The sequence below is a fragment of the Sinohyriopsis cumingii genome, unplaced genomic scaffold (genome assembly GCF_028554795.1).
Source record: "Sinohyriopsis cumingii isolate HCF-2022 unplaced genomic scaffold, ASM2855479v2 utg000426l, whole genome shotgun sequence".
NCBI classification, from domain to species: domain Eukaryota; kingdom Metazoa; phylum Mollusca; class Bivalvia; order Unionida; family Unionidae; genus Sinohyriopsis; species Sinohyriopsis cumingii.
The window spans coordinates 2,523,783-2,538,507 of NW_028315897.1; the positions used below are offsets into that span (position 1 = coordinate 2,523,783).

Here is a 14,725-nt window from a genome sequence, read left to right on the forward strand (position 1 = left end):
TACACTACTTACCATTTCGTTGGTTTCCTGAAACAAAATAATGCGTGACGTTAATGCGATTTGGCTTTCATGGTTATACAATATAGACACAAAACACGAAAATACAAGTATAATAATGTACAAGAATATAAACAGGTTCCAAGCCTATTATGAAAGACACATTTCATGACACTGACCTATGACGTATAGCTTTGTAAAAGGATATGTTTTAATCGCCTATTATGATGAATACCTGGGTTTCATGGAAGATATGTTGAGGATAACAAGCCAATAAACTCACACGCGAGGTAAGGCCACGGATAAGGATTTAAGCATGCATATTATTTTATATTATAAGTAATTGATTAGAGATCCAAAAATATTATTTAATTTTAAAGCTACATACCATGCTATTATAATTATCAAAGTTATAAAATCAAAACGAATACGTAAACAAAATGAACCTTAAAATTCCAAGTATCCACTACCTTTCATAGTAACAAAACCTTATTCTATAACTTAATTCATGAAACGCATCGTTTCCTCTTGTTGAGGTCAACACATGACAGCTGTGCGGTATAATCAACTACATTGCGTTCCCTGTATTATGTTTGTAATGTGAAATAATACTGCTGTCTCTGTCATTCCTACTTGACAATAATCTACCTATTCTTAAATCAGAGCAAACGCAGTACCGGTCGTATACATAGTTTGAAAATTTACATACGGTGATCTTTAAACTGCACTTTCTCTCTGTACTGATCAGAATAACAAACGGCAATCATTGCAAGATCTCCTGCTTGTTCCAGGTAACTGAAGCAAGCCATATACATGCCTGTTTTTGTGTCTTTTTTACGACGAATGGGGTACTTTGAGAAACTAAACTTCCAATCTACTTAATATTGACCAGTGATGAGCAAGCTATCAAATTCTCAGTCCCTCGTCATATGGAGGGGAAATTCTTAGTCGAGCAAATGCGATTCATATGGCAGAAATCAGTAAAACATATATCAAGAACAAAACATTTTGTTTTGTGTTGGACGAAAATTAAAAGTAATGTTTCTAAATACTTTCACAGTTGTCCGAATGTAGGGAATCGTAATAAGAAGATAAAAGAATATTGCTGAATGATACTTTCGCTTCGCATTGTTTTAAATGCAACTGATATCGTTGCGTGTTAAGGTCTGTCATTGATTACATATCTGTATTGCATGTTTTATGTTTGTCTACTTTATTATAATTGACTCCGAAAGACAATACGTTTAATCGTCTACGTGGTAAAGTAAGTAAATTAGTTCTTTAAACCTTACGAATGTTCAAAACCGGTGGAGCAGACATAGTGTGTTTTTGAAGTAAGGAACAGTTTATCAGAACAATCATATGGAATGTTTCGTTAACTGAATAAATTTGCTATAGCATTAACATTTTCAGATACATACATATAAAATTTCATCATGCCACTTCATACATTTGCAAATGCGTATTAAATAGGACGTCAGACAGATGTCAAATTCCAGGACAAACATTAACGATATTAAGGTATTAATTAATATTAAACTCGTACTTACTTTTATTTTCCTTTCTTCTTCTTCCTGAAAGAAAGAAAGTATGCGTGAAGTTTGCGTCGTTTGGGATTTGAATGTAAAAAGATATAGACACAAAATATCAAAATCACAGATATCATAATATGCACGAGCATTAACATGTTCCAATACTATTGTTAAAGACATATTTCATACCGCATATCTTAGACATTTGTCTTTCTCAATGCTAAGCGTTAGTCAGCAATTGTGATGATTATGGGTCTCATGAAATATACGTCGATGAAAAAAAAAACCAAGAAAACTTATCTGAAATAAGGTAACTTAATATTTATATCAATCAAACTATATTAATTAATTTTAAAAATAGATTATGTGGTTTAATTTGTAAAAGTCTTAAAAAACTAAAAACAACATACCAAGCTTAAAAGCACATTTTCCTGATCGATTCACACTCTTTGTGTATCTTCCTTAACTTCCATATAAAAAATTGATAATATTTCAGGGGCGCTTGTCTAAGAATATTCGAGATAGATCTACAACTGGCTGAAGTAGGATATTTCATTCCTGTTTGTTTTTACCTTTAAGATCTATTAATTACATCCTGAGTAGAGCTTCTTCCGAATTAATAACAATTATTTTATTTGTGAATTTCCACCGATCTGTTTTGACACATGCGCTTGTTAATGTTTCTGGAAACTTATCAAACATTTGGTAGAATGTTCCATTATAAGATTGAGAATTCCAGAACAATCTAATGCTTATCAGGTCTTTCAGATTTTTTTTTACTTAAGTACTAATTTGGGATGAAGATAATCTTGAATGTAACATTGTTATACGTTAGGACATTTAATGATATTGGAATTCAATCGTAATAGACAAGTTCGGTCTGAATGATAATGGTCCTGAACCAGATTGGACGTTAAGTGAGGAGCAGTCTAAGGCCTTGTTAAAGCCTGCGAAGGACTTGATAGCGTCTACGAATAAGTATCTGCGTTATGTACCCGGGATACTTTATTGTAAAGAGAATGTGGAGGAGGAGGAAAATGTAGAGTTGGTTAAGCGCATGCACAGTCATTTGCTGACCACTTCCGAAGGGTTCACACTCTCCTTCTTGGCTTTACACTTGATACACCACGAGTTCGTGGTGGTAAACTTCCTTCAACGGGGGATTTTCCTCTGCGTCTGCTCTGGTTGTAATCTAATCAGTGCCATCCACAGGTGCTATCGTCGACGTTTTGAAGCTGCAAAGACATATAGACCGCTTTTATGTTACAAGCGGATATACAGTATGTATGACCTATTCGGGTGGAAGTGAACCAAACGAATCGAAACACTCTACATCGTTGAAATGAGGATCATTACAGATTGCGACTCAATGAGTGTCCTGTCCATCGTAATAATTTTGAAAATGGACGATGCAGCTCTTGTCGGAGTTTATCTCCTCAGGAAGTTGTTTTTTAAAGAAGACGTCTCGGAAAGAGGGAGAAGTTACGAGTTATTCGAGATCAAAGTTTCTTATATCCTTTTTAACGTTGTTGGAAATCCCTTATCCGCGTCTTGTTCATAGTATCTGGAGTCCCTTAAGGCTAGCAAGCAATCCTGGCAGTAAAGTTTCAGCAAGGACAGTCGGAAGAGGACCGATACATCCTCCTTGCTTGGACAGCTGCGCTACTGATACGTTCAGGACAATGCCTTTCTGAGATGCTTTATGTTTGGCCACGAAAGTGGATTGATGCTGATTCAGCAAGTGTCTATTGCCTCCAAGGAATTCGGAAGCTTTGAATTGGATGGAGGCAGGCCTTTTATGTATGGCAGCCACAACGATAATTTTGTCTGCTGCGGCAACAGTGGAACGTCCATGATGACGTTATAAAAAATGCTACTACCGGTTTACTTTTATTTTTCGGTAACAAGAGACTAGATTTTGGCTTGTGCCGCTGCGCATGGTAGCTTTTTGAGTTTCACAGTTGATGGCTGTCACGGCTGCAACCATTCCTAAAGGGGTTAGACGTTAGCGAAGAACTTGCGAACCATGGTTTTAACCAAGGGATTTTAGCGGTGGCAGTGGAAACTGCTTTTTGTCGTCTGAACTGAGGTGTCTTCTTCTTAGACATGGTGTCTAAACAAGAATATTCAGTTTCCATTGAGAACTTGCAGCGTCATGAATCGGTCTGATGTCACGAGCTCTTATCAAAGGTAATCATCTCCTGAAATGACCGTCCATTGGGATTTGGGCTGTGGAGTCTTTGAAACGTTCGGTGTGTTTGGAGACATCGAAGTTGAAGATTGAATACAAGTTAGCGAAATTTTTCATAGAGACTTAAACGCCCTTATCGACGTATTGGTACTTCTGCATTTCTTCCATCATCATTACGTAGGCGCGACAATACTTTCGGGTAGCGACGGCGAAGTTGCATGTGGGTCCTCCTTCTAGGCAGTGTCTTGAGTTAATGCGTACTTGAATACGAGACAGAGTGAGGTTGTTTAATATGTGCTTTTCTTGAGTTTTTGGTTGAAAATCATTATGCTTCGCTGCTAGATGAAAGGCGAAGACCTGTCTGGGACAGTCACTTTCTTAAATAATAGCCAGTCATCACAAGGTAATTGTCTGAACAACATAAAATTGCTGCATGTAAACGTGGTGTTGTTCGAAGTATAAGTTTTATTGGTGACTCGGACTAACGTCGTTTCCCGTTCCAGCATGTGTGCGGTAGAATGAATGATTTTGTGCATCATAGTGAATTGTCCATCTGCTGAAGCTGCTGATGTGTACCGAAAAGGAGCGTCTCTTTTCAACACCTGTGTGTGTTTGAGATTTCGTACGATGTTGTGGATATCTCGACACACTCCTAAGCGGCTGCTGAAAGGAAGAATCATGCAGGTATCGTGGATAATATCGGCGAGAGCAGGTCGAGCTGAAAATCTGATATTGTAGCTTACATTACGTGCACATGAGAAACAGCGCCCAAACAAGGATGCAGTCACTGCATCTGCATTTTTCGAAGTTGCCGCAATGATAATGTCAGCAACACTAGGACATTCTTTGCTTACTTCTCACCTTAATTGGTCGCATGTTCGTGACTCATAGTCTCGTGTAGTGATCGCTAAACATGATCAATTTCAGGATTGTACTGACTTGAGGTAAGAAGCCAACTATTTGTTCAGTGTTGGGGTATTGCACATACTTGAAAAACGACCACCCGTTATTTTGGAGCGTCATTTGGTCACTGGCGGGATAGTCTCCGCCTGCTGAAATCTGTATGCAGATACACATCGTTGCACGTCTTTATTGTTTATGGGTGCTGGCATTGAAATTGGTAATATGGGTGTCCTGATATAATATGTACTCGTGCGCGGTGGTGGAGTCGTCCACAGGAGTATAGCCATTGAGACACAGATGCTAGTGAGTGAATCTCAAATACATGATACTTTGCTGTAAGGGTGGGAACAAATTACCATACTCTCTTTAATTCCTATTCAGAAATAATTGCACCCAGAGAGGGGACTGGTGGAATTACGTCGTTGTCCACGTCCTCCAACATTTTCTCGGATCGCTCGTCGAACACACTAGCAGATTTGTGAAGATCCTGCTTCGCATGGACATCGATATTTCTGTAAAGGAGGTGATGCTGCTGCTAGTGTAGTACTGGCATGATTTTGCTAGCTATTGTTTTTTCCCACTGTTGTTCCCTTCGAAGTGGGTGCTCCGGAGGCTCCTGCCTCCTCCGGCTTGGAAGCTGTAGCGGGGACTTCCCAGCCTGGAGGAACTTACAATCTGGATGTGGCTCTGGGTGCAAGTATGACAAGTATGATAAAACAGCTGGAGTCATTTCAGGTGATGTCTTTATGACGGGTCATGTGATGAGCGATCAATCCGTGTCCTCTCAGACATCTGACACCACGTCCAATAATTCAAGGCGAGTGGGTGTCAGTGTTGGACTCACCACGAGACGGACCATGATCTATCATTCTTGAACGCTGCATCGTGCCATTTACGTCGATGAACATTTCAGTGGAAACTATAGCCCCATCAACATGCATACAGTAGAAGGATTCTGCGCGAGACATACGACGTTTAAATCACTGCTGATCGTTCAAGACGCCATCATCGACATGTACAGGGTCTCATCGATAAAAAAAAATTACGTCGACTTCCTACTGCCTGGCCCATGGCGGAGGATACCCAAGCTATCTCATAGTCTCAGTTAAAATCGTTAGAAGGTATAAATCTGTTGCTGAAGGGTGGAATGCTTGGAGGTTTTCTTGCGGTGGGATGTTTACGCACAACGAAAATAACATCCCAGGACAGTGTCGTCAGTTACAAGTAAGTGACGAAGTATACACTGGTACGTTTTCAAGCAGTCCACGCTCATCAGTACTATTGACGTCGTCAATAAACTGTACGTAGACGAACGCCAAGTCAAAACCGTCGTGGGATTGATTCTTACGATTAACCGAAACGGCATCTCCGAATACTTCACATATCACAATGCCCACTTCGCCTTTTCCTTCAAAGTGTGTATTGCTAGTGCTGACAGCGACTGGGCTACCAGGAGTGTCACGACTAATTTCTGGATTCAGATCCATCTTCTATTTGCCACGCCGATATGGAACGTTCACGTGCGTGGACGCCAGAGAGTCACGGAGAGATTACTGACATGGCAACTCAGTGTCATCATGCTAGACAGTATCATCGACGTGATTTACATCGGATATAATGTCATCAGACTGACGACGTTAGAATGTTACCTCATAACACCACAAAGTACTCCCCTTTAAGTTGTTAGCGCTGACCGCAGAACCCACTAATCCTGGCTTGAATTAGTTTCAGACTTTTACTGTCGACAAACTTGTATGACAGAGATGCTGACCGCTCTGATGACCAAGTGGTTAGATCGTCCGCCTCGGATGTGGAAGGTGTAGGTTTGATCCCCGGTCGAGTCATTCAAAGACTTACAAAAATGGTACTTACAGCTTCCTCGCTTAGCGCTCAGCATTAAGAGGTTAATGATAGGACTGGTCGGCCTCGTGTCAGTATAATGCGACTAGGTGGGACATCATGTGAGTGGCATGATGCCCAGTTCTAGACATCACTCCGAACTGCCACACTGTAGACATCGTAGCGATATGACTGAACAAGTATTAAAGCTCCGCTAAAAGTTCAATCACACACACACACACACATACTAGACATGTGCATTACCACGGAATTATACTTGCTACTCTTTGATAACGACTACAGACATGGGGCGTATTATAGAGACAATGACCAGCACGTGCTAAAGCAGACGACGAGAGTGCATATAGCGTTAAACGAGGTCAGAAATGTAGGTAAAGACCTATGGAAAGAGGACGGGGTCAAACGGTCTCATGTGTCGATGGGAAGCACGAGGCAGGCATAGCACCTAGAAGAGATTGATCATTACTGGATGGCCTTCAAATTTTGTAACAACCGAGAGTCTGCGTTTTAATCAAAACCATCGAAGACATCGTCCAAAATATCATTCAGGAAGTATACCCATATCTCGTGGATCTCATGGTGAATGGGGGTTAAACGACGGCGATTTGCACGGAAAGAAATGGACCAGGCCCTCAAAAGAGATCAGAATCGGATGGACAATGTGATATCTTGAAAACCTTTACGCGAGGATCGTGCTCTTCTTGGGTCAGTCAACACAAATATAAGTTTTTCATTAATTTTCAGCAGGCCAGACCGAAATACAAGGACGTGAATATAATTGTTGCGGTGATTACACTCGACACTCGCGTTGGACGAGATGACGAAATCGCCAGAGACGAGGCACCTGTGTTTGAGATCAACAAGGCAATGAGAGCGCTTTTTAACGTGATAGTGTTTAGCGCGTATGGAAAATCAAACCCGATGCGGTCCTTGCCTCTTACTCGTATTTAGAACATATTCAGCCATAGGCAATAGCCAGCAATGCTGACTATTGTGTTTTGATGATATTTTGTGCCTGTTACCAAGGCCTCTTATGAACTGCTGCATAAGGACACGATGGAGAAAAATATCGACCGAAGTGCTGGAGTCAGTGGCTTAATAGAGACAGAGATTGCATCTTTTCAGCGATCAAAGACTTTGAAAAAGTACAACTCAACGTAGACAAACAAAAGAGGAGAAGATGTTACATGTCATAGAATGCAGCAATATCTGGACATTGTGGAATTGGAGGCGACGCGTGACATGCTGTATGATCTCGTGAAAATTATATCAGCTGATAAAAATCTCTCATGGCATAAATATATATCAGTTGTGGCTGGTAGGAGAAAATAAATCGAGATTGACGATAATTTATTGGCCACATCTAATGTTAATGAAAACTCTTACCTCAGTTGGAACTGTTGTTGCAGAGAGAATGTTCCTCGAATTTAACCACAGTGACAAAAACATACCGGCAGAACATCGTCGTGAAGTAGAAGCGTACAATCGCTGTTACCATCGACCAGTCTATATACACAAACATGAGTATCGTTGTTACAAACACACCATGAAAGTCACATGATTCCACCCACATGACAGCTTTTGGGGCCATTTCCACGGGAGCACTACCCAATCCGATGATGTTGATTTTATCAGGAGCTGCACTAGTTATGCAGACCCTGACGAAACGTCTCGAGTTATGTATGGAGGCAAACAATAATTGACAAAGCAGACTATGTTGGCTGAACAAATGAACAACGCTATACATGACCGATTGCACTTATCCATGCTACTCTAAGGCAACCACACACCCTTCTGTGTTCCATACAGTGGCATAACACACATTAAATGTATTTTTTGCAATTAAAGACATGCCAAAATGAACAAGCAAATTAGAGAAATAAATACAGGAATATATGATACAGCATCTATATTGTTGCAAAGATAGATCAAACGCTTGTCCTAGTAACAAAAGCAGAATTCTACATCGTACCGATCCAGGAAGAGATTTTATCCTTTGTCATGTTATCGCTCGTTAACTCGTGGTCTGGTAATAAAGTTCCCTATCCGATATCGAACACCGCTCTGCAGGAGTTAATTGAGAGCGTCTGAAGCGACATAACGACGATGCAGAAGAGGAATCCTGCACGTCGTCATCTCGTCAACGAGTATAAGCGCAGAATTGACAAGTAACTCATACAGTTCATTATACACCCCGCTATGCAATTAGAGCTACGTACCTACACAGCCATCAAACTCGGACTCGCCTTGAACATTCATATAGTTAATGAACACAAGAGCATCGCTGTGTGAATCAGATCAAAATCGTTGCTTCATGTATCGCATTGATGATTTTAGCATCATCATCGACATCGCCTGGTTGTTTATCCAGCGTCAGGAGTCACGATCGGCCTGAATCTTTGCCGGAGTCAATTATATCTCGTATCAAACATCCAAATTCACACCTTTGCGTGGTGGTAAGTACATGCCTTTCCACAAATTCGGTCTTGTTCACTAAAGTCCGCATCACTGAGAAGAACCATGACTACTGTCTCGTATTGGCACTGCATTCTTCAAAGGACACTCTGTACTTTAATATTCTTTAAAAATCCTGATTGACGTTTGCAGCAGTAGTACAATGCCTTCCTAAACTAGACCCTATCAACAAAGGACTTTGCTTCAATATGTTTGGACTCGTTGACAAAACAGCAGGTGATAAGCAGTTATTAGTCTATCCGATGATGATCTCAAAAACAGCCTCACAACGCAATATCTAGTTTTGATTGATTGATTACTTGGATTTACGTCGCGTGTGTCCATCTAGTTACTGCATTATCAGAACAATTTCGTGCATATTAAAGACTTCAGCCGATTATGCACACAGCGTACAATTCGTGGCTAGTTATGTTATCGTTGCTTACAATACTTATCTCAACCCGCAAGACTGAACGAACACATCTCATTTTGATGCTGCCAAAAATTACCTACAGTGCAAATGTCACCCGATGAGACGCTCAGTTTCAAACATCATAACCAAACAAATACACTCGTGCATTTCATACCTTCTTTGAGAGTGGGGCTAAGCTTGAAAAATTACAGGGACCCTCCCCAGATCCTAACCATTCCTTTACTCAGGTGGAGCACAAACACGTCACATGCTCAATTGGGTTTCACGTATACTGATCCCTGTTGTCAGAGTATCGTGAGTATCGCGATGAAAATTTCATCACATGATTCTTTTGGACAACTCGCTGACGTATCGAACCGTATCCGGAGATCCGAAAAATACAGCACCGATCACTTCACTCACACTGTCACAACTGCGACAACAGAAGTCAGTACAGCAGTGCCACATACACCAAGAGTACTTTAAACCACATGATCAACAGGTGAGACACCAGTCATATCACCGGTCACTATCGAGGTGCTGCTCATGCCGACTGCAACTTACGATTCAAGGACCGAGACATCATTGCAATCTTCGCTCAAAATCTACGAGGATATGATGGACGTTTCCTTGTGTCAGCTCTCAATCATCCACACATCAAGCAGATTCTTGCCGATGTGGGAACTTACATCATACCATCAATCTCTAAAAGCCATGATGTTTATATAATGATGTTTATATCAAAACAAATGTGCTTGTACTCGCGGTATCTATGGAAATTGTATGCGCTTTTGCGACACCCATTATCAGCTTGATCCCCTTTGATATTTTTTCCTAACCATGACTTTCCTGTGACGCTAAGTTCAAGCACACCGGCGTGACATTATAACTCTTCACCGCTCCAGACATTATATGCTCAAAGAACAAACGATACGAGAAGGTATCTCTGTCATCAGTCAAACATAAGTTTTACTAATCATGATCCTACCAAACCACCTGTGTATATCATGTGCCTGTACAACAACAATCTCAATGAATCAGCCTTGTAACAACTATTTCTTGATAGAGATTTTCACTGGATCAACAAAAAACGATTCTTCCATGAAAGTAAAGAATATTGAAATCGTTAACAATCAGCGACGGCGAGATTAGCTCGTAACCAACGGTGCCTTTGTCACCATGAAAGTTGTTGACGAAGAAATCGTTGCCATCGAATCAAGAAAAACTCATCTACTGCAGAACATACATATTTACACAGAAGCAACCGTACTCGATCCCTCCAAAATGCTGATGCTGACATTTGACTACAAACCCACCAAGCATAAGTATGACGACACAGCCACACTGCTAATAACCGATACCGACTCACTCGTGTACAAGATTCGTGCCGCCGACGTCTATGCAGACGTACATCATCGGGACCTCTTCGACCTCAGTTATTACCCATCAAACAATCCCATTCACTGCGAGGACAAAAAAAAAATGCAGGGAAAGTTTAAAAGCGATACTTTATGAGAACCCATCAAGGAATTCATAGGTTTTCGATATAAATTGTACTGCATCACACGTGATAATTCATTCTGATGAAAAAAGCCAAAGGTAGCCGCTCACCAACATTATGTACAATCACAACATGGACATCACCAGTACTACTCCATTAGAACGTCGCGATCACAGCGACATCAAGTACACACCACACACATTAACAAAAGAGGATTATGTTCATTCGATGATAAACGATTCTCCAACGGTGGAATTCACAACCTAGCTCACGCTCACAAATACGTAAGGAAATTACAGTGAGCGATACCGAATTGAGCCAAATCCACCCTATGATACCCCATTATAAAGGTGAGCCAGTAGTAGGATTCTGTATGTCTTCTCACTCACCTATACCAAGCAGGGGATGGGGCGAGGGTTTGTTCATCCAGAACTATTATTTTGATCCTACTACAGTCCTTTCCATTTTTGTTTTTCTATTCCAGGGAAACAATTAGGTTGTTGGAATTTCATAGATTTTTCTCACATCCTTTGAGTCACCTATTCTGAAATATAAGGTCACAACACAACTTTGGGAATGTGTCAATAGTCATTACTTGTTTAATCATTTCGAAAATTTTTAATACATTCTATGAAAACATATTGATATGTTTCCGGAGTTATTTCAGCCTGAGAGACATTATGATCTTACTGATGAAAAGCTTCTTTAACAAATCAATTTTGATTCGACGATAATCTAGATAGTATAGTGGTGTGAATATGATTCGTAAGTCAGTCACTGTTTTGAGAGAAAATTAAATGAATTCAAGTTACAAACCAAATAAAATTTACACAAAGTCTCTGCTTAAGAAAGAAAATAGAAATACAAGAAAGTGTAATGGAGCAAGTAAATGCAAATGGAAGGAGAGAAGAGAGCACAATAAAGAGAGCAAGAGGAACAGTATAATCAAAGGCAAATGTAGAGATAGAAGAAAGAAATATGAAAGTTAGTGAGGCACATACATTCAGAATAGAGTAAGAAAGGCAGAGAGAATAGTAACATAAGAAATACAAAATCAATTCAAACTGAATAAATAATAATAATAAAAAAAAACATTTACAGAGTGAAGAAATAGAAATACAAGATAAATTAAATAAATCAAACTGGCGGACGAAGCACGCACCCTCCTCCTCCTTGAACATCAGTGTAGATTTTAATATCAGCTAATACTACATTGCATGAAAATTAGTAGTTGATAAATACTTTCCTGTCTTTGAGAATATTGGTGAATAAATAAGATGACCAAGAGAGCTTTGGACATTAGTATTCCAAATGTACATATTGACAATGATCTAGAAACCTACATTGTCAAAATAACACAGCACTGATGATGATGTGGTTACAGACAGTATCATGACGAGTTATTACTTGGTTTCTGTGTCATAGCCATGTAGGCGTAGGATTTGTTCAAATGAAATTAGAAAACAAAATGCGAAATTTGCGTGGATAAATGATGCTCAGCGCTCAGATAACAAATTGAATATAGATATCAGTAACCTCCGGAAGCTCATATTACTTGAATAAATCAAGGTAAATTACTCTTCTCAGACATTTGTGCGCTAAACATCATCTCAGTCTCAAGAGATCACTTACAGATTGTACATTTGTCACAAAGTTTAGAAGTGAAACGTTATAAGACTGATTCAATATCCCTATTTTGTACCCCCTGCAATTATAATTAAACGTATGGTCACGTCAGTTCAGCCTGCTACGAGACGGAAATTAAGCATAATAATAAAGAGGGAGCTTTTACAAAATATGATATCACACAGAAGTCACCGTTTTGGTTGAACATAATTCATCAGTTGGACATTCTTATTTCAAATGTATATATTGGCAATTATCTTGAGGCCTACATTGTCAGAACAACAAAGTGCTGAGGATAATGTGTTTAAATACAGTATCATGACTACTTATTATTTGATACCTAGCGACTTAGGCTTGGGACTTTTTGAACATAAATTGAAAAAGAAACATACGAAATTCGAGTGGATAAATGGTGCTCAGCTACGTTAATAAAGATTTTGTTAACCCCCGAAACCTCATATTATTCGAATAAATCAATATCAGATACTCTTCTCAAACATTTATCGTCCAAACGTCATCTCAGTCTCAAGAGAGCTGTTACAAAACAATCTCAGTTTGGCACAAAGTTTGGAAAGGAAACAAAATAAGACCGATCCGAAATTTTTATTGTTTCCTACGTGCAATTATGCTCATATGTAGGGTCAGGTGACTTCTGTCTGCTACGAGACAGAAATTATGCACAGGAATTAAGAGAGAGAGAGAGAGAGAGAGCTTTAACAAAAGATGATATTACACAGACGTTTGGGATTGAACGAAATTCATTAGCTGGTTGAAACAAACCCGAGACTTCTTCTAGTTTGAAGAATTACGAACCATTCATGTCGAAAGGTTATATATCACATATTACGTACTGCGATAACCCAATACAACTCATATTAATTGAATAGATCAAAAGTAATATCCATAATGACGTGATGATCTGTCTTTATAAGAAAAAGTTGAACATTTAAAGATGTTGTTTGCAGATTTGATGAATATTGCTCTACTTGTAACGTTTCCTTATAATTACATTCTATTCTGGAAAGTGTATACAATAGAAACGCATCTACGTCGAAATGTCAATTTTGTACAGGTGTTTGGAAATCAAAGATTTCAAAAAAAATGAATGGAAATCATCGTTTATCCCTACCTGCACTAATGGACAAAATACAAGATTGCCATTTCTGATTGCCATGTGATGTCAAAATAAACAACATGATTAAGACTTTAAATGCTCGTATTTACACAATATTAAGCTCACGGTCTTGCGCTTAAGGCAATTCACTACTGTTGTCAAACAAATCCCAGACCGATTCTATTTTAGAAATTAAAGAACCGTTTATGTCGAAGGTTATGTTACACTTATTGTTCCGTCAAATTATATCAATATTAAATTGCAAAAGGGTTGAACAAATTTCCAAAAGTATTTTGTTATCAGCTACTTTGCTTTTAGCTGCGAAGTCTTCTTCTAGTGATAGTCTTCATATTCAGAGAGAGGGAGTGAGACATTGTTCATGTTCCTTTCCATTATGTCAATTTCGCATAGGAGTTAGTCTCAAGAAGTTCGACTGTCGGAGCTGTGGCTACTCTTTTTGTTGGAGATATTCGGGTATTACAAATCATCAATTATCTGGACTTTAGGTTCTGATCAATGCACTGGTACCTGAGAGATTTTAATTTTTTCCACAATGCAACCACTGGTTAGTTTGCTGCATGTGCATTTATCTGAGATATGTGGAAACTATATGTTCCTTTAGCTGATACATATACTGCTCAGTCATTTGATGAGTTGAAGTTTTCTCCTAGTATTGATCAGGTAAAGACATTTCATGTAGTGTTCATCAGGACACTGTTGATTTAGTTGATTCATGTATGTGGCAGTCTTTCAGTGCGGTCACTTTGCTCATAGACATGATTCACCAGGAGAAAATGATCAATTTGACTATCTTTTTACTAGTCATGCTCTATATGTTAATCGTGGTAAGAAATTACAATCACGCGTTGACGAGCAGGAAAAAATCATGAGATCTTCTATTTTAGCAAAACGGAACCAATTCAAGTACGAGCATGCTACCGCAGGAATGAAGTAACCTAAATCATATATCATGTGAATATAAGCCTTTGTTTCATGCAATCCCATAGCGAACATATAATTATACCATGAAGTTGAGATTGTGCACATTATACACCTGTTAAACAACAAAAATACATAAAGAATCCTCTATACAATAATGTTTTACAAAAGGGAATTCACTAATTTTAATGAATTA

The 14,725-nt window shown here is 39.1% G+C and overlaps 1 protein-coding gene across 1 annotated transcript in view; it reads right to left on the reverse strand.

Annotated features, from left to right (window-relative positions):
• Positions 1 to 14,725, reverse strand: part of LOC149774075 (E3 ubiquitin-protein ligase TRIM56-like) — a 41,089-nt gene that overhangs the window by 1,736 nt on the left and 24,628 nt on the right. Inside the window, exon 5 of the mRNA XM_089945843.1 lies at positions 1,548 to 1,571. Within this exon, the coding sequence (XP_089801969.1) occupies positions 1,548 to 1,571 (24 nt within the window). The remainder of the gene's footprint in view (positions 1 to 1,547; positions 1,572 to 14,725) is intronic.